This window comes from Branchiostoma lanceolatum, chromosome 13 (assembly GCF_035083965.1).
Source record: "Branchiostoma lanceolatum isolate klBraLanc5 chromosome 13, klBraLanc5.hap2, whole genome shotgun sequence".
NCBI classification, from domain to species: domain Eukaryota; kingdom Metazoa; phylum Chordata; class Leptocardii; order Amphioxiformes; family Branchiostomatidae; genus Branchiostoma; species Branchiostoma lanceolatum.
In genome coordinates this window covers 12,530,020-12,551,562 of record NC_089734.1, presented here as the reverse complement: position 1 = coordinate 12,551,562, position 21,543 = coordinate 12,530,020, and the positions used below count along the sequence as shown (strand labels likewise).

Genomic DNA, 21,543 nt, shown 5'->3' with positions numbered 1-21,543 from the left:
ACTTGCTTTTCACGGTAATGTTAGTTATTGGTGAGTGCTTCTATGATTGCTATGTTTAAATGGAGATTATTTGCACTGGCCTTGGGCAAGCAGAATACTCTACAAATACCTCAGATGTCAGTTTGACGACCGTGGCATGTTGCTTGGGTATGTCCATTAAATCGATGTGTTTTAACTAGCATCTATTGTAATCGGTCCAGCCAAAACCTATATAACCTCCTTGGTCCAGCTGTACGAATGTATAAAGTGCCCCTTAGGACATGTGGATTTAATTATATGGATGTCATCCGCGAGCGCATCAATTTTCGTCCAGTTTGAAAACAAAATTCGGCCATACTGTAAATCGTACAAAGAAGCTGTCGAATAAGAAAATATGAACAAATATATGAACAAAAATGAAGAATTTACTATTCGATATACCACACGTGTATTTACATGTAGTCATTTACACATCCTTCCTGACCACGTAGATTTCATGATGTCAAACGTTTTTTATTTGCACGCTCGCACCATTTTTGGGGTCCCCCGGGGGATGTCACCCTTATAATCAAATTAACATGGCCTTAGGCCTAGAAAAAAAGTTGTTTCCGGTCACCCGTCCGACCCTAACAAAAACCTGTCAACCCTAGCCTTTGTTGTCAACCACTGCCAAGGGGCATGAAATTTTCAATCTGACAATGTACAATGCATATCTGTTATACTTTGATTTGCTAAGATGTGTTCTTGGCCTACTTAGGCCAAATTCTTAAGAAAAAAGGAGAATCACTAGCTACCGGGGCAAACGAAATTTCAAATAAATAATTATTGAAACTCAACAATGAGAACAACAAAATACTAATACCTGATAGATACGGCAATTGAAGTGAATACGTAACAACTAATAGTTATTAAACACTTAAAGTAGGGCCAAGCATATCTCACTAGCACTTATTCGAAAGTGTTACTTGAATTTTGTGCTGCAACGACTGAATACACACCCCTCAATCCATGACAAACTCGACTAACAAGATCTCCCTGCCCCTAAGGATCCTACATTCCATATCATTACGCGTCACATACGCGAATAGCAGTTCTTACATGTTTTGAACCCAAATCACGCAAACGAAAATAACAGCTGCAGCTATTTCTCCTTATTTAGAGACCAAGTTCACGTCAAGAAATATTTCATCATCTTCTCTAAACAACGTAAACGTGTAAGACATTCACATGTGGTAATCTTTTGTTTATTGTCATCACATCGACCCAACAAAGGAAACAAGAGGCGTGACCCTTAATAACCCGCTGTGTTTGTTGTCCCCTCCATTGACTTGTGTAATGAATAGTGCAAAGTTTTCAAGTTCCCATAGAGACTAAGTCGAACAGGCCTTTTGTGCGATGTGAAATATGAAGTTCGTACAACATGGCCGTGGGTCAAACAGTCCCCAAAACCCTCTTGTATAAGCAACATTCTACACATAACTAGTTATAATCCCTCAATGACGTCAGGTGTAACATCGTTTCACCATTGGTGTGGGTGTATATCACTGCGCAGGGCACTGCGTGCACTAGCCAGACGGTGTTCTGCCGAACGCGTTGACGGATCAAGGCACAGTCTGGTGCGAAGCACACGGCTTGTGTTACACTTACGCTCTTCGCGAATCGACTTTTCTTTGTCTTGGATATTTGAGAAGAACGCATACGGGGGTTCTAACAGTGAACTAGGCGTTGTCGGCAAGCTAGCGCACAGGTCGTTTCCTTCTCGGCGGGGCTACAGGTACTGATTCCCAACAACATAGCCAGGAGGAGTTGGCCTGCTTTACGGGGCCCTTCCAGCCGACGGAGCTTCGCTTCGGGATTAGCGTTTTCCACGGATTTTACCTCTAAGGAACTCATGAATGTTCATGCAGAACCGCAGGCCTGGAATCTCAGATGAAGTATGGGAACGGCAGGGTGCCTGGTGGGTTGGGTCTTCCTCACCGTAGTCTTCCTTTCACTTAACAAGGTAAGTTTCTACTTCGATTTCTACATTTTTGATTGACGTGTTAATCGTGCAATCAATCATTCATGGGCACCAGATGCTGATATGGACGTATCACGCCAATGATTAAAAACCGGTTAGATGTCTGACAGTACAACAGACTACTGTGTAAACAAAAGCGCGGTAGTCCTGCCAGCGGCCATGGCAGTTATGTACAGAAAAAATGTACCAAAAAACATGTAGGATATTTGAACGCAGAACAAATAGAATCATTTGATGTAAAGTGTATGACATGAGAGCAGTAAAGATTTTTTTGTTTAATTTATGGAAAATACCAACAATCAAACTAAGGAGAAATTACCCCCAAAAAACAACGTTTCAACGTCATAATTTGTGTTTAAATCCTAAAACAGTCACAGCGCCCTCTCACTGTCAGAGAGCTCTACGTATGCAAAGCGTATCATTTATCTATACGACACTTAAAGTGAAGAGTAAAGGAGTTCAATCAACCGTTCGGCATGTAAATAAATGGTCTAGATTTCAACTGACCCCTCAACAGCTGGGTATTGCTGATTGAATGATTGATGATAGTCCCTTCTTCGCTCAGATGTTTGAGATGCTTGTAGCTAGCACAGCGATCGCAATTGCCTGGTATCACTGCTGCGCGGTTCTGATTTTTGTGTCAGACGCTATTTAGTCTATTCAGATGGATTTAAGGAGATTGCTGTCGTCTGCTTGACCCACTTTACAAGATTCTCGACAAATATTGATCAAAGGCAGGTGTATCTACAAAACGTGATCCCAGAAGGTCTAAGAAACAGGATTATCCGTAGGATGAGAGCGCTACACGGCGCTCCTAACGCACATGTGTATCCCAAAAACTTGCGTTGATTAGATATAGTACGTACCAGTTCCCATTCTCAACATACGTTTATATCCAGGTCAAATCTTAGACACGCCATGGAATTTCACTGGACTGTAGAAACCGTAATGAGCTATTTCACCCAGGTGTCGATCAGAAAAGACAACATTATCCGCCAAATGCAGCTCTCGAGGCCTTGTCAGAAGCTTACAGTGCTACTTTATATGTTTACTGCCTAAAAAGATTTACATTTTTCCACATATTTACACAAAACTGTCTGGGATAAACATAGCTCATGTTTACACGGTACGCTAACCACCAGTAGCTTCAGTTCACCATCTTCAAAACTCTTTCAACGAGATGGCATTTTCTATAGCTTTGATGCTGTTCCGTTCATGCAACCAGCCCAAGTGGCCCCGAAAGCTGTTGACCGTTCCGATTCAAAATATATCATATTACCTATCCGTGTACTTTCAGACCACCTGCTTTTAACCACAGGATCTAAAACACACACATACAAACACACCATAAGCCCACCTCATTATGTTTGAAACCGTCCTGTTTACCATGTCTGTCTTCAGGCAACTCATAGCATACAGCGTCCTTGGGCATCTACAGTTAAGCAGAAGAATATAAGGTCTCATTCATTAGTTTTTTTCGCCCTATACATAGGCTTACATGTTAGAATACGTTTTTTTACATGGGCGTTTTCATAATGAAGCTATAGAAAATGCACCAATGTTTTTCATTTCATATTGAGAACATTTACCCTAGATCATGTAAACAAATTGCCAACAGTTTCACTGCATATAATCTCTTTTTATAGCAATTACAAACTTTGCTACACACCCAAAAAGACACTTTCCAGCTGAAGAGCTCACGACCGCATCACCTACAATGTCGGGCTGTGCACGTCCGACCTCGCGCGCGGCTGCCGAACTTTACCTGCTAATTTCTTCAGTTACAAATAAGCTTTCATCAGTTTGACTCTTGATAACTCAGCCAGCAGACAGAAAAGTAATAAACCACTTATTGGTACAGGGTTGTAATTATATAGTTTATTTAGTATGTTTTTATGATTTCAAGTCATTTAAACGAAGGCCGCTCATCTTCTAGAGCAGTCTGAAAGGCCTGGTTCAGTAACATATATTAAAGCTACATGATCACATTGTTTTTGAATTAGAATACACGGGTATTATCAGCGTATCCTCCTGTATGTAAGATTCTATCAAACACGACTAGCAGTAAGCTTTCTGATTACGAAAACACATTTTCAGCAGGTGAGATTTATTGGTTGTGTAAAAAGTATCTCCTTTATCTATCCTATGTTCTACCAACCTGATGAAATTATTTTCAGAAAATGTTTTTCCCTTGTCTGTACTTGATGTACATGTGGGCCCCTAACAAACATGCTTACCAGAGCTTCGTTCCCTTTTGCCGTTGCGTTTTATCAAGCGTAATCGAATCTAATGGCCCGGTAATCAAATCCTGTTCACAATAACGGAAGAGTGACTCCCGCTGCTGTTTTCGTGATCGTCAGCATAGCAGACATATGTTGGACGTCAGACGGTATCTTTGGGAAATGAAGCTTCTGGAGAAAACAGTTACACGGCCAATTCTGCACGTACTACAGTAGCCACCAAAGCATTGACACAAACATCACAAGGACTACTTATGCAAAATATTCAAAAAGATCCAACCCAAGGACGAACCATGCGAACGTGCACTTGACGTAACGCAAGTATCGGTGCTTGAAAGGTAATGAACCCAATTAGGGTAACAAGAGTATGGGTGCTTGAATCCTGATCATTTCGATTGCTTTATCAAGGGTATACGTATGTGTGCTTGAATCACAGTCAATAAACGTTTATCACGAACTATTGGGTACTTGAAATATTTTGCTTCTCAGCAGCAAAACAATTTTGAGGACGTCATTTAAAATAATTGACGTGTAAGGACGACACAAGGCATAAATGTAGTGGTAAAAACCGAGGATACATTTGATTCACTTTCAAATTTCAATTCTATCTATCTACCGGCCTTCAATCGGGACTAAACAAGAGGTACATGTGCAAACTTCACTCCACATTGCCCTATCCAGCTTCATTTTTCCTAAGTGTTCATATTCAATCCCAGTGTCTCTAACTAAACTGTCGGTAAAAGTCAAACTTCTGCAGTGCACTCGGCCTCTTGGTTTCCATAGGAGGACGTCTCAAACTATTTCCTTGTTGGCTCGACAGCAGTGCCCAGCAAATTTCACTCGACGGTGGGTGAGCTTTTGAGACAGCCGTGGAAGACTTCCATACATTGTTTTGAGAGTAGCATGTTACGGGGTGACATACCCTTTCGTTGGCTGATACAAGACGGGGATGCGCCAGGTCTGCCGTCCGGGTGAACGGTGTAAATCACCATACGGCTGGTACGAGACGGAGGTTTGCCAGGCCTCCATCCGGGAGATTTGTAGTACTGAATCGCCAACTGCAGACAGAACATCCCTACCCCTTTACGAAAGGCGTGGTGGGCTCTTTAACATGCGTGGGGTGTGGCTCTCCCCAAACACGGGACCTCCATTTAACGTCCTATCCGAGGGACGTCTCCAACCAAAGCTAGATACTCATTTCCACTTGAGTGAAGTGAGGAAGGTCGTGTTAAGTGCCTTTCCCAAGGGCACAAGATCGGTTACATGACATCCAGCGAGAGCCGGAACCGCTTTGTTCTTAGCCGAACACTCTGTCGTTACGCCGCACGACCCCACAAAGTGTCATTTATTATATTTGTCCATTTAATTACGATTCGAACTTCTTACGTTTAATACAGGGAGGTGATGCCGCCGTCGCCGACATCGGAGACGAAATCATGGCGGCCGAGAGGCAATGCAAGGCACAGATGTCAGTCAGCAGCCCACCCAATCACAACGGTAGGCCACAATGCAATTATATAATAATAATCGTCTATTGGTCAGAAATTACCCGTGCAATGGCAGCCAGTGCTGAATTGCTGCAGGGTTTACAATCACATAATACACAACAGATATATATTTATACTGTCAGTCACCAGCCCACCCAATCACAACGGTAGACCATGGCATTAATGCAATTGACATAATAATAATCGTTTATTGGTCAGAAATTACCCGTGCAATGGCAGCCAGTGCTGAATTGCTGCAGGGTTTACAATCACATAATGCACAACAGATACATATTTTATCCACACTTGCATTTTGTGGAACTGTCGCAAGGGTTGCCATTCGGCGCCAGCAGGTGGCCTCAATACGACTTTCCCCAACCGAAGTCAGGTACCCGTTCACACCTGGGTGGAGTGATGAAAGTAGTGCCTTTCCCAAGGGCACAACATCGGAGCATAGCAGTGGTTTCGAACCCGGGACCTCTCGGTTTTGGGCGAAACACCCTACCGATTGCGCCACACGATGTCACAATATTTATATACACTCAAAACACAAAAGGTTAGGAAACTTGAAGTTGATCAATAATATCTTCTTTATTTTTTTCAATTATACTGTTATGTATCATTGGAAAGCTTGTTTACTGACCTTTAAAATGGCTCTATTTGCTATGCCCGTACATTCATGGATTGAGCACCAATGCTACCAATGTTACGTAGGTAGGTCGCGAAAAAAAAGTACAGTGGTTTGTTGATGAGTTGGACCATCTACATCTTGCACTTTTAAATTATGGGGTGTTTTGGCATCACCATAGTGTATATAGCCACCACACAATTGCTTTGTGCGTATACTGTGTACACAGTATGCGGTACTAATCACTATGTACAATGGTGTGCTAGCTACATATCGTACACACTGAGCTCATTAGGTGCTTGATGGCCTCAAATCATAGAGTCAAGCTATCTGTATCTGTATCTATATAGCCGGTATGACCGCCCTTCGGCGTAACACACCAGCTTCGCAGACACGCGGCGCAGCAGCAGCTGGTTATAGTACACTGTGACACCTAACCTTTGCACATCTACCTGCAATTGTTGTTTAAAGTTAGAGTCATCTCATGGCTGATTTCTTCACACAGGTACGTACTGCCCACAGGAGTGGGACGGGGCGTTCTGCTGGCCCTACGGCACGCCAGGAGTGAGAGTCAGTGCACCGTGTCCCGCTTTCTTCCGAAGCCGAGGTAATAGTTTATGTTCATAGTTCATTTCGAGTGCACCGTGTCCCGCTTTCTTCCGAAGCCGAGGTAATAGTTCATGTTCATAGTTCATTCCGAGTTATGGGTGTTTAAAGTTCCTAAGGGCTAAGCCCAACCCTAACCCCAGCTTTTAATAAAGTGTCTTATAATGGGCAAAACTTGGGCTCATTAGAAAGGTCTTTTGGAGGGAATTGTAAACTGAAAACGGGTTTTAGATATCGTGCGTTGTTGTCGAGTTATGGGTGTATAAAGTTCTTAAGGGCTAAGCCCAACCCTAACCATGTTTTTTAAACGTGTCTTCAAATGGGCATTACTTGGGATCATTAGAAAGGTCACTTGGAGGGGAATTATAAACTTTAAAACGGGTTTCAAATATTGTGCTTTGTTGTCAAGTTATGGGTGTTTAAAGTTCTTAAGCGCTAAGCCCAACCCTAACCCTAGCTTTTTTAACGGTGTTCTCAAATGGGCAAAACTTGTGCTCATTAGAAAGTTCTCTTGGAAGGGAATTGTAAACTGAAAACGGATTTCAAATATCGTGCTTTGTTGTCGAGTTATGAGTGTTTAAAGTTCTTAAGCGCTAAGCCCAACCCTACCCCTAGCCTTTTTAACGGAGTTTTCAAATGGGCAAAACTTGAACTCATTTGTATCTGTCTGATCTCGTGAAAGGAATGGTAAGCTGTAACCTCCCCTATAAGCCCGTATTGTGGACTGAGTTGGAGGTAGCCAGCGTCGAATTTTTATTTTTTTTCAATAGGGATTTAGCGAATTTGAGACTTAAGGTCTCTCTTCTTGCTGCCAAAGTACAAGTCTGGAGAGTGTATAAGTATAGGAAATGTAGCTAGATCCAAGAATTATTCTAAGGGCGCGCTTTTGGATACGTTCAAGCTGGTGGGATTGAAAAGTGGTTAAACCTGAGTGCCATACTGGGGCTGCATATTCTAAAGTTGGGCGAACATATAGCAAATAGATTTCGCAAAGATCTTTAGTGCAGACACCACAGCGTTTTAGTTTCTTAAGGCCCACTCTCACTGGACATGCGGCACGCTGGCGGCTTCGGTGCGGCCGATCGAATTGACAAATAACTCAACGAATTTCATTGACGAAAAACGAATCTTTTTTTAAAAGCTTTGTGTGTTTTGTTGTCTTTTTGGTCATACTTGTATGTTTTCAATGATATTCCCATTATAAAGTCAAGGGTAACACAAATCCAATTTAGGACGCAGCGACGCCGCCAGCGTGCCGCGGGTTCAGTGAGAGGGGAGCTTTAAGCCAGAAAAGGCGGGAGCTTGCTTTGATACGGGCCAACCCGTTGCCTGGTTACATTGTTTACAATGAGATGAACCAATGCCCTTAAGCTTTGCATAAATTTCTGGGCCAATGATGATTAATGGTCTGACCTACACATACTGACACTAACCTATATTTATCATACTTATCATGCATTGACCCATAGATGTGCAGCCGAGTTGTTTTTACGCTACTTCATTACAGGCAGCACATTCATATTTGATCAATATCGTTGTAATACTGTAAATGCAGAAATGTTCGTGGGGATTTAATTTCGTGGTAGGGAGAAAATGGAGTGTTAGTAGCGCTACAGTCAGAACTGCTTTTCGCGGTTGTCTGAAGTTCGCGGTAAAGAGTTCACCGCGAAAACCGCGAACATAAAACCGTCGCGAACATTTCTGCATTTACAGTATCACTGTAAGGTCATTCATTATCATTTAATCCAATTAATCATGACATCGTTTTAAATGAGCCTTTGTTGTATGTGTCTTTTCAGGACATGCGTACAGGCATTGCGAACGCTCCGGCAAATGGAGGATCAACAGAGCAACCAACAAAACGTTTCTAAACCACACGGAATGCACGGAAATACCGGTAATTACATAAGAACACAGAGAAACGTACAAGAACACTGTTTTGCTGTACTCGATTGGGCTGTAGAACACTGTTGACCTTTCTGTTTGTTTTTTTTTATTTAGATTTCTATAAGTGTTCAACATTAACAAATTTCACACTTTATACTGAGCTTTCTGTAATGCGTAAGAGAAAGAATCGGAGCAAACGCTACGTTCTAAGTTACTCTTTCCTTTCGGGTAATAAGTACTGCGGCTGCCGGGCTATTTTGGGCCCGGCCAGGACCCCGAATCATTTTAACCCGGGCTTAAAATCAACGCGGGAGCCGGTAACAAATAAACACTGTTAGTTAATCGTGCGAGCACCGGGAGGTACCCTTTACCCGGCAGTCCACCGGGACAAATTTGAGACTTAAGGGCCCGGCCGGGACTACATCCCCGACGGGCACCGGCGCATTGGGACCATAGCATTAGTAATACAATTTGTTGTGATTTTTCCAGAACGACGAACCACTTATACCAAGACACGTTATAGACAACGTGACGAACATCTACACCATCGGGTACTCCATCTCACTAGTATCACTCTTCATAGCGTTCATCATACTGGCTCGCTTTAAGTAAGTAGCATTTGGATGTTACACCCTTCGCAGCCACTTCAGTGTGTGTAAATACCCTTGAAATACATTTACTCAAGCACCGCAATGAGTAAATGTTCTGTGATATTGTATAAAGCGCATTATTCCAATGATAAAAGATATAACAGATACACGATTTATAAGTAAACATTAGAAATATTGTGGAATATAAACAGTGATAAATGCTATAGATGAAATTAGGGTAAATATCAAGGCACGAAATGAGTTGTTTCATTATTTGTATCTTGATTGTTTGTTTGTTTGTTTGTTGTTTATTTGTAGAAGGCTACATTGCACGCGGAACTACGTCCACATGCACCTCTTCGTATCCTACATGTTACGGGCCTTTTTCATTCTCCTTCGAGACGCTGTTCTCTATTCTCAAGACACTAACAACTCGACAACAGTTCCAAGGAACACGGTAAGACATTACGGCTACGCCAACACGTGCAAACACCTGGCAGTAAGGGTGAGACTAAACAGTTCGCGCCTGCGCCTAGACCCCACGGTGAGAGACCAGGGTTTAAACCATTGTAAATCCTTTCCTGGTGGATTTTTTTGTGAAATCTGGGCAGTGGCCGTGGTAGGATACACTCTGTATTTGCTGAATTAGTTGAAATACCTTGTGGGTTTTGGCACCCCCCCCCCTGATATAGTGGGATGGTCTTCAAATGGGTGTCTGAAGCCTGTAGGACCTATTCAAGGGCTCTGATAAGGGGGGGGGGGGTATCTGGGGAATAACCGTATAGAATTTGTCAGGAATGAATCTGATGACAGTTGACATAACTGGTTAATATTTGAGGGTAAGTTCTTGTAGTCTGATGTCTTGATTCCTGAGATTATGACCCCTTCTTTTTTGTTCACTTCCCCATAGGCCTACATGCTTTACTGGCATTTATTGTAACTGTTTAGTCTCCCCTAAGGTCCCAACAGATAATATGTTTCATTTGTACTGAATGAGACAGGGAGAGATACCGTTCTGATGGCATATTTCTAGAAGTTTCGTTTCCGTGTGCTTCATACTCTGAAAAGCACGAGATTGTTTTGAACGTAATGACACCGGAGAAAGATAAAGAGTCACAAAACGATTCTATAACGTCAATCACTTACGTATGCCTATAAAATATGTAAGATATAAAAGTACATATATGAGATGTAATTGGCAAGTTGCTGTCTTCCGCTTTTTCAAAACACCTAATTTCTTTTAAATGACAGCCTTGATTGTTTGTTTTTTGCATGTAACAGGTCGGCTGTAAACTACTATATACCTGCTTCATGTACTTCATGGCCACCAACTACTTCTGGATCCTGGTGGAGGGACTGTACCTCCACAACCTCATCTTCGTCTCCGTGTTTTCTGAGAGGAAGTTCTTCTACGGATTCATCGCGATTGGCTGGGGTGAGTACGCAAAAGGCGCGGTCTTATCATCATCATCATTATTAACCCATATGGCCCCATCAGGGACAAAGTTGGGGGGGGGGGGGTTGAGGTCCCGGGCTAAGGCAGGCAGGCCTCCAGCCTGGCACGGTAAGACTCAACGGTGGGAGCCGTCACAACCGTGCCAGGCAGGGCATTCCAGTGGTAAATGGTACGGTAGCCTGGCAACCATACCATCGGGGGCTCCCCGATATCTCTACGGCGCTGGGAGTGATGCCCGCCCGCCCAGAGAGCTTAGCCCGCGTGGGGTGTGGGTCTACGGCCTTGGATTAAATTACTTGGCACTCACAAGCAGACTGTGCCCGGTAAAACACCCCTGAGCCGACCCCTAGAGACTGGGACCAGGCTAATAGTACGGGGGAAATATGATTTTTTGTATGTGTCGGTTCTGGCGTCGATGGTTTGACATTTGAGATGGTGGCTCCCCCGGGTGCGCCCCTGAGCTGGTTTCAGTAAACTGTGTAAAGTGTTTATGTTAATATGATTGTCAACTAGTTTGTAGAAAAAGGTGAGGCGGGCGTTCCTCCTCCTTTCGGTATGGCAGAGTCAAATAAGAGTCGACACTCCATAAATTACGACCGTTATGTAAACGACATCGTTCTGATGTAAAATCAGCGCAATGTCTTGCCGTATCCACTTAATGACAGTTATATTCAAAATTGCTTAAAGCATACCAATTATTCACCATTAAGAGAAGCATAAGAAATAGTGAAATTCAAAATTGCTTGAAGCAAGCCAATTATTCACCATTAACAGAAGCATAAGCATAGGCAAAGCGACTGGTTGATCCGCATGCTGCCTAACAAACGATCAATCACAAATCATAAACACAATTAGGCGCATTGGCCAATGGCATTACGCTGACACTGTTTGCCTTTAGCAGTATGGCATTTCCCCCTGCAATGCTGTAAGTATAGTCAATGCTAGGTCTCATTAGCTATTAGAAAAGCGACGACAGGGCGCTAAAATCTGTAGAAAAGAGCACTTTTGCTGCGTAATTACTTTAGAATGAGCCAACCTGAAATCGTTAATGTCGATTGGCTAATCTTAAGTCAGTGCAAACTGAGAACTCGAACGTTGATTGGCTATTTTACAAAAACACCATAACCTGCTTATAACCTAACGATAATTGGTAGGCTAGGTGCGGCTTGATCCTTTGTCATCTGATGAAGACTCTCAAATAAGAAGTCGAAACCGGTATATGTATCGGATTGTTACTCCTACCGTCATATCCTTCCGACTTTCCTTTGAGTAGACAAGCGAAGATAGATGGTTTTTCACATCGTTGCCTTCGGACTTCCGTCCCGAGCAAATAAAGAAAAGCCCACTGAGACAATAACGGGTCCCTTTAATTCTTCAAGATTTACCCTGACTGCTCAAGGCTCATCAAGGCTCCTCAAGGTGGCGGCAAAGCAGCAAACCGTAAACCATCTTAGTGCAGAAATAACTTTAAAGATATATCTTATAACATCCAAGACTGTGCGGGTACATACTCTGATCCCATACTAAATACTATACAAGTCTATTTGATTGTTGAGTAAGTAATCGTTAATAACTAGAAAATGCCATACTTGTGTAAATGTATCTTTCATATCATATCAGAGTTAATGATGATAACTTGATTGTTGTACAATAAAGTTATCATCATTATGACACACATAAGCAAAGTACAAATAATTTTTTTTCGAAATTTTTGTATAGACATAATAGTGTCGTCATACCTCTTTTTCATCGCCTTTGCAGTGTTCCCTCTGACGTTTGTGGTTCCCTGGGTGGTGGTACGAGCTACGATGGAGGACACTGGGTACGTAGCTTCCATCTTCCTCTGTAGCCTCCGTTGCAGACCCCACAAAGCCTTGTCTCTTTCCCTATTGTAACTGCCGAGTCTCCTTCGTCCTCAACCAAATAGCTGTATTCGGAGAGGACGAAAGAGACTCAGCTGATCCAAAAAGATTGGATACCAGGCTAGAACCCATAGTGGTGTACAGACTGTACGAAATGGAACGGATTGGAACGAAATGGAACGGAATGGGTCTTACACCACCCATAGGGCTTTTTCAACTACACGTAGTTGTTTTATAGCTACAGCGGGTTCCGTTTGCTTGCCGAGACGGCCATCAGGTCGCGGCAAGCAATAAAAACCCGGCAGCTGTAAGAAAACTTCGCATAGCTGTTAAAAAAAACGACCGACGGGGACTGCAATGGAGGCTACTATTCCTGAACCTGGAATCAGACAAAGTAAAATGCGTCAGTATTCTACTAGAGGTTGCTCAGACAGCAATTTTCTTGAACAAACGCTGTAGGATTCGGTAGAAACAATACAGTGGATTGGTCATGATTTGGTTAACTTGTTGGTCTTTAGCAATTTCTTCCTGAGATGCACAAATCTATCATTTCCAATGATATCATAATGCCGCTCAATGAGGTATCAAGCAGGCATTTTGTTTTGTTATTTCAGGTGTTGGGACACGGACACGGTATACAAATGGATCTACAAGGCCCCCATTGTGCTCTCTATTGTGGTGAGTAATTATAAACCTTGTTGAGCAAGCCTTTTTTACATTGATGAAGCGAACATACGCTTAGTATGTATGTGCGCAAAACAGATAAGAAATCTGAATCATATAATTATATGACATGATATGATAAATGATACAAAACACGTCCAGAAGGAGGGGAAAAGCCTTTATTGCTTATTCTAGGACCTCCTCTACTATAATTATCATAATTGATTATAGTCTGAAGTACCAATAGTTGATGAATAATGATAAATACAATAAGTACAAAGAAAGCGATGTACAATAAAGATAATCAAATAATCAATGATATAAATTGATAAGAACTGAACATATAAGGCTATGACAGAAAACTAGGTATATGGCTTTAGTTATGATATGGCTTTTTAGTGCATTTTTAACAGCAGAAAAGTTTAAAAGAGGAGGCTGCGATTTGAGTAGTTTCTCCTCTTTCTAGGTAAACTTCCTCTTATTCCTGAACATTCTGAGGGTACTCGTGAAGAAGCTACGCATGCCGGCTGATGTAGCCAATCAGTAAGTCTTTTTACTGTCTTTTATCATTTCATTTGTTGATTATATATTCGAAAAATTAGAAACCCCGTTCACCCTGTTCATTTTAAAGCGTATTTTCTTAAACTGAACAGCCTTAATTCAAACTGCAGATGTTGTACCATATGTCCTGTTTTGACATTTACTTGTTAATGCAAAAACATCTTTTGACTGTCAGGAATCGCAGAAAATGCTGTTCTTGTTGCTTTCGGCGACCAGCACTCCAGGACAGGTATGTATTTATAGTTTTCTGTTTCCAAATATCTTGCTTTTATTTTTCACTGAAAAAAAGCACTAATTCATGTAACTGGACCACTATCTAAACACAGCTATGCATTGAAAAATGTCACCCATGTTAAATCGCACTGGCCCGATCGGACCAGTACGGTAGGACATACGTTTGGCCGAATAACACTTTCCTTTGCCATCGGGGCAATGGACTTGTCCAACCCTGTGGTATCAATGGGCTAATGGTAGCTCAAAGGTACCATTAACGGCTACACGAAATCCCTATTACAATCGTTTTCTGCGTTTCAGTGGAGCGGACAACCATTACGGAGGGCGGAGAAACAGTGTCCAACTGCAGATGCCAATGTGAGTATGATTAAGACTGAGATAGTCTCCTACTCGTATGGATTTGTACTCTCTTATTGATTCCTGCTGCTTGTCACTAGCTAGATATATATATACCGTAGGGTACCCCTCTGTTGTAATCTCAATGCATGTTTCTCCTTCATGTTGCTTCAAAAACGTGAATGGCAAACAGCGTCTAAGAGTGAAACGGAGACTTTTTCACTGAAAAGGATATGATTATCATATGACGTCAATGAATTGCCCATCACGATACCGTGCACAGAAATTGGTTCAGGTACACACGTGTGTGGGGGGTGACCGCCCTTCAGTGAAACATCCGGCCCGGCATTGCACGTGTGGGAGGTTGGCACGTCGAATTAAAGCAATAACTCTCGCGAATTAAGTCAGATTTATCATTGCCTTTGACCAATAACCATAAAAGTAAGATCAATGGACCATAGCTGCTGTTTTTTACTTTTATCCGACACACATGCAAAAGACAAATTAATTACCGGATTTTCGGACGTGCCCATCAACACTAATCAGGAAGTTGACCCACTTTCCTGACGCTCTCGCACATAAAGTTCTGAGAAAGGCCGACAGACCCAAGGCCGCAAATCCCGCGAACCATCTGTCTCTTGCGTGGGATGAAAGTAAAAGAAATCTTTATGTATGTATCGCGCCAACACAGATAAAGTTTCGTTCTAATGAATGAATTCAGGAGGTTGTAAATGCATGTAAACCCGCCTGTGTTTTCAAAGCATAAGAAATACGATGTGGTCTATCTGGCACTGGTCTTATCTTTTTTTTTTCTACATTAGCAATGAAGCTACTCTCTTCTATATAAAAGGACGGCTATTTCTACATAGCCTAATGGGAAGAGTTTTCACTTTGCCTTCTGGAGGTGGCGGGTTCATACCAAAGACTTTGAAAATGGGACTTTCTCTGATTAACACTCAGAACGTATGTTTAAGAGTACGTCGTGTATGGAAGTCGAACACACCTAATGTACCACTACCAGTGTACGTTTATTTATTCTATTTTATTTATACGTTTATGACGGTTAGACATCCAGGTTTACAATTCATAAAGACAATTCAAACTCTACACTGGACAAAATTCGGCGATTTAATTCCGGACGTTTCGAGTGACATCCATCACTCTTCATTTTAGTGACGCTGAAGAACAGTGATGGATGTCACTCGAAACGTCCGGAATTAAATCTCCGACTTGTGTCCAGTTGTCGAGTTTGAATTGTCTTTATACACTACCAGTATAGTTGCTCCCCTGTGGTAGTGATTGTGTGGCCTAAGGGCGATAGATATTGAGATGGGCGTCACCCTATACATTAAAAGTTTGCTTTAACTTTTTACTTTTTCTCTGTGCAGGAAACTTGCCAAGTCCACCATGGTTCTCATCCCACTGTTCGGAGTCCATTACATCGTATTCGTGGGCATGCCAGATGACACCAAGGGACTGGCACAGGAAATCAGACTCTACTTCGAACTGTTTTTCAGCTCATTCCAGGTAAGACTTTAATTACCTCTTTGGACTTTTAGTTTTCTTTCATACCTAGCTGATGATTGCATGCAAAAAAGGAACCCAATCGGATTTGTATCCCAAAGGAAAATGATCATCTGATACTTGCTGAGGTATTGAAATAGTATTGAGGGAGGGCGGGAAAGGATAAAACAATTGTAAGGAATCGGAATAGTATTTTCTTCTGTCCCTTTAATTGCTAATTGATTAAAAATGTCTACTATGTACCTTACTTAGAGCTTTACGCTACATTTCTCAAGCCTTTAGACAAACAAGGTATCTAATATGCAACGTAAAGCATAAAGAGTGTTCATCATCATAAGAGAGAAAAAACATAGATTGTTTCACACTCTACTACTGGCAATTAGGTACTTGACATCACTCACCATTGTACATAAGGACAATGAGCCATCCGACGTGCCTGTTTATGCTAGGGTTACATGTTCAAAGCGGGGCCCAGCCGGGTACCTTGCGGGAACGAAACTTTTTATATAAAAGACAACAAAACACACAAAACGATAAACATACAAATAAATTGTGTAATCCTGATACGCATTCGTTATTCCTTGTTTCCTCAAACAGCCCGTTCGGGCCCCGGTTTGGAAATGTGACCCAAGCATAAGTGTAGCCTGGTATCCATCCCTAACATGATCCGGTCCTGTTATAGCCACGGGGTCTATAATAGGGACGGATACCAGACTTTCCTTTGTTTCTTCACAGGGTTTCTTCGTCTCCATCCTCTACTGCTTCCTAAACGGAGAGGTAAGTCAAGTTCCATTTCCCTACGGCCACGTTGATTCGAGAATATGGATGACATCCTCTGGAGCATCAAATTTTGTGTATCTACAAAAAAACGTACAAAAAAACTGTAAACCGTGCAAAGCAGCTGCAAAATGAGCAAATATAAAAAGTACATGCAGAAAAAATATATTTCAGAAAACGGATACTAATGTCGTAGAATCAGATGGCAAAGTCAATTCCAAAGTCATAGAAGAAGACCTGAAAGAACAAAAATGAAGACTATTTTATTCAGTATGCCTTACTTTACATGTATGTGTTTAGTCATTTCTTCAATCTTCCTGAGAACTTAAATTTCATAATGAGGGCAACTTTTTTGCAAAGCTTTTTTTAGCCGCACGCTCGCATCAGTTTTGGGGGTTCCCAGAGGATGTCATCCATATAATCAAATCTTTGTCTTGACATAAACGAAATGACTCTGAAGAAGTCGAGTCTCCACAGTGTAAATGTAATGGTGAGCATACAGCGACACTCAATCGAATTATCTGAGGATGGTCACGTTGTGCACAAAGGTCGGAGGTCACCAAACTTAGCGTCTTGAGTTTTTTAACAAATTTCATGTTTTTTCGTCGTAAAAATGGCGTGACCACACTGTTATGGTATCTGCAACACTTTCAGTGCTGTGTGGTACGATATATGCATCACCTAAATGAAAACCTGGCTTCCACAGCTCTACAATCAACTACTAAAATCTCCTTCCTCGGCATAAATTACTCTTACAACAACCCCCCACCCCAACTCTAGAATCACTACCAGAGCCCCAACTATCAAACGATCACAGAAACCACAGCCATGCAGGGATAAACTAACGCTAAATCACTAGTACCCTAGTTTATAATAGGAGTGTTGACATCAAGGCTAATGAACTTACTAAGCTTGTGGAGCAATCGATCGTCTCGCCATCTTCCAAACACTGACAGAACTGTTTGGCGGGAATCACCGACCTCTGACCTCGTCACCTGATTACTCAAAAGTTGTCCATGTGTCTTACATGACCTGTGGCAGCCTGATGATCCACAAGTTCTTTAACACATTTTAGAGACTTTACTGGTAACATAGATAGGAAATTTCTCACTCTTGTGTGAAATTATCACTTGGTTAAAGGTCCGGGCTGAGTTTAAGCGCAAATGGGAACGATGGAAGCTTGCCAGGAATTTCAACTCCAGAGGGGGGAACATGAGTCGGTCTCCTCTCAGTCACACGGCCGTCACATCCATGGACTACAGCCACAGGTTAGAGCAATGTTGATGTAGTTACCTTTGACAAGAACGTTATGTTTTCGTGTGTGTGTTTGTGTGTGTATGGTATGTATGTGTGTGTGTGTATGTATGTGTGTGTGTGTGTGTGTGTGTGTGTGTGTGTGTGTGTGTGCGCGCGCGCGCGTGTGTATGTGTATGTGTGTTTTTTAGTTAGTTAGTTAGTTAGTTAGTTAGTTAGTTTGTTGACAGCATGACTCGATATGGATAGACATTTGTATTGGTAGGTATTGGCAGGGTGAAGAAATTGTTAGATTTTGGGGCCCCTAGCGTCTTTCCATGGTACAGCAGAAGGATTTCATATAGCCATGATTTTAGGGTGGTAGATAGCTCTTGTGCTTGGGAAGAAGCGACATAAGTTTAGGCCCTCTAGCATATTTCTTTGGAACTTCAGGGGCGTTCCAGTTACAGACTTTGAAACAAGATAAGTCAAAAGAGGACGAGTCAATTTTCATGATTTTCAACCTGTAGATAACCTTGATTTCAACTTCTTGTTTTCTCGCCATTCTAGTCCCAGTGTCAACTCCATCCGTAACGGGACTCCCCCAAGCTCTCACAGTCTACCTAGAAACGGATCCCCCTGGAACGGAAGACTGAATCACCACAAGGAAGATTGCCTGCGAGTTCCAGACATTGCGATGCAGAAGCTAGCTTCCTTCAGCGACGACGTCTCGTCACATATTGATGAAGAGCGGGACAAGTGCTCAGAGAACGCTGCGCTAGTCAGGAAAACTAGTAGTACTGCCTCAGAAATGGAGTCCAATGTGTGATCCTTTGCCAAACTCCCTGTGGCGTGTCTTGATATATGTACCGTGTACAAAGCCGTGTGCCAAGTAGTAAACATTTAAGGCTCAGGATCTCTACTCTATGTTTCACTGCCATTTTGTTGAGCATTTGCTGCTTAGGCCATGTCGATATGATTATATATATGGCATCCTCTGGGGACCCTAAAACTGATGCGAGCGTGAGAATAAACAAAAAGTTTTGAAAAATAATTTTTAGATCTACGTGGGCAGGAAGAAAGAACAAAACTCAATATAGATTCCGAAAATAATTTCAGCAGGTTGGTAGATCATAGGATATTTGGAGTTTCTTTTTACACAACCAGGAATCTCACCTACTGACGAGACGAGGGGGGATACAAGCTCAGCCACGTTTGGGATTGCGTTCTCGCCGCAAAAGCGCCACCTACATCGGCTACCTATAGCAGCGAGAAGCAATGCTCCAGTCAAAAGCTCTGAAGTAGGTGTCTGACAGACACCGAAACGTCAGCAGGTGAGATTCCTGGTTGTGTAAAATTAAACTCCAAATATCCTCAATATAGGTTCTTTTTGTTCTTTCAAAACATCCATTTTCTGAATATGTTTTTACAATCTACAGCATGTATTTTCTCATTTTGCAGCTGCTTTTTACGATTAATAGTATAGCCGAAAGTTTTTTTAAACGGACGTGAATTGATGCGCGCGCAGACGCTATCCATATATTAAGATCAACATGGCCTTATTAAATGATATTCCATTACATCTATACCGTGTACATAGACATAGTATGCAAAAAAAGTTGAACATTCCGTCTTGGCAAGCTCTGTTTTATCATTCCATTTATTGTGTGACCGTTTGAGACTATAGCTATATAAGATTACACATATATGTGCACAAGAAAGAAGTTATACATGTATTTTCTTGGTTATAGTAAAAAATGTAATTATGTCGATAACGTAATACAACGTTGTTTTGTTTTTTTAATTTGGTATCAAAGTTTAGTCGTAGCTATAGGTGTGTGTCATTGTGTTTTTGTACCGTGAAAATCCTCTTGTTTGAGAGTTGGTGTGCTTGTTGGTGACATAATGGTGTCATGAAGGTCCTAATATATCACATAGGGAAGTAGCTTATTGTATATATGTAATATATGTATTTCTAAAGAAATACCGTTTATATTTGTAGTCTGTGACCTCTGTATGGATCTATCGCTAGAAGGCAGGGTCCAACTGAAAGAAAGGAAATTGCTAATGGCATATTTTTGTTTGGACAGCGATATTTTATTTTGTAATATATATATCAAACTATATTGTAAAGAAATAATCCTAAAACAACATTTATGTGAATATGCATATAATCTAAATATTCAAACATGTCACATTTGCTGGATGCACTAGTGGATAGCTCAGAAATTTTAAAAATGTATTTGTTCATAGATAGCAAATATACTGTGTGCATGTAAAATGACAGTTCAATAAAGAATAGCCATCAATATGATAGTACATAAATCATACAAATCTGTCCTGTTAGCATATAGAAATGTCTGTACAAAGTTATGATAAGGCTCAATAGAGAAAGTATTCAATAGCAGCTATATCAATGATACAAACGTTCTATGCGCGAAGGACATATCTGATATTGTCCATCAATTTGCATGCAGTATAAATTGTTGGTGAAAGCACTGATACCAATACTTTGTCTCACGTTATAGCAGTTAAACTGGTCAACGTAACAACCTATACGTTTTATCTCCCATTTCCCTCTCTTGAATCCCATTTCCATAGTCTGTCTCTTGTCAATGTTTGAAATAAAGTTTACTTTAAGGCATAATTGTACTACTCTATGTACTAGTCCATGTAGTGTCCAATGTCTGTCTTCTTGTTACTTAATTTCGTGTACAGAGCCAAATGTTTTGATTTCGACGTATTTTCTGTTGATTGTTTGTTAATTTTGTTTGCTCCTGTGTCCGTGTTTATTTGAATGCATTGGAATGTATCGCGTCAGGGACACTAACAGGAAGTTAGGTCAAAGCTCCCAGAAAGGTCCTATAATATGTTATATGACGTCATGTCTTCAATTTCCTGTTCTCTGTATGCCTGTTGCCAGTGGGAAAAATGAATGAGCGAGAAATGCACCTGGATGATTTAAACAAGAAATTCAAAGAAAGAAATATTTCACGTAGGTATAAGATCTTAGATTTAGATACGGAAGATATTTTAATGCCACTTTTTTTAATGTCTTTGATATCTGCTTCAAATTATGCGAACATTGGGAATAGAGCGTTTGATTTTTCAGTGATTTGAAACTTTTTACAATAATTCTGTGTTGATATCTTTAGTTTGGGTAAAATAGTCCGACATGCCACAAAGTAGACATGCACTTCACATCTGAATCACTAGGGGGTAACACTGCATACACTACAATAAGGAAGGAAGAAAATCACTCTCTTGTCTTTCTCTTTTTTGTCTGTCGGTCTCTCTCTTTTCCTCTCTCTGTCTCCCTCTCTCTCTCTCGCTCTCTATCCCTCTCCCTCTCTCTCTCTCTGTCTCCCTCTTTCTCTCTCTCTCTCTCTCTCGCTCCCTCTCTCTCTCTCTCTCTCTCTCTCTCTCTCTCTCTCTCTCTCTCTCTCTCTCTCTCTCTCTC

At 41.5% G+C, this 21,543-nt stretch overlaps 2 protein-coding genes across 2 annotated transcripts in view; one reads left to right on the top strand and one right to left on the bottom strand.

The window, feature by feature from the left end:
* LOC136447006 (tripartite motif-containing protein 2-like) overlaps positions 1-12,856 on the bottom strand; it is a 136,033-nt gene extending 123,177 nt beyond the window's left edge. The window contains exon 1 of the mRNA XM_066445668.1: positions 12,633-12,856. The gene's annotated coding sequence lies outside the window, so the exon portion shown is untranslated. The remainder of the gene's footprint in view (positions 1-12,632) is intronic.
* Positions 1,528-20,735, top strand: LOC136447010 (secretin receptor-like). The gene is made up of 16 exons (XM_066445677.1): positions 1,528-1,981; positions 5,637-5,736; positions 6,860-6,961; positions 8,760-8,857; positions 9,337-9,455; positions 9,756-9,894; positions 10,719-10,872; positions 12,655-12,715; positions 13,370-13,433; positions 13,885-13,961; positions 14,155-14,208; positions 14,514-14,570; positions 15,938-16,076; positions 16,809-16,850; positions 17,991-18,118; positions 18,654-20,735. Exons 1-16 carry the CDS (start codon positions 1,916-1,918, stop codon positions 18,910-18,912), a joined length of 1,659 nt encoding a protein of 552 aa, XP_066301774.1. The 5' UTR covers positions 1,528-1,915; the 3' UTR covers positions 18,913-20,735.
* The last annotated feature ends 808 nt before the right edge of the window (positions 20,736-21,543 follow it).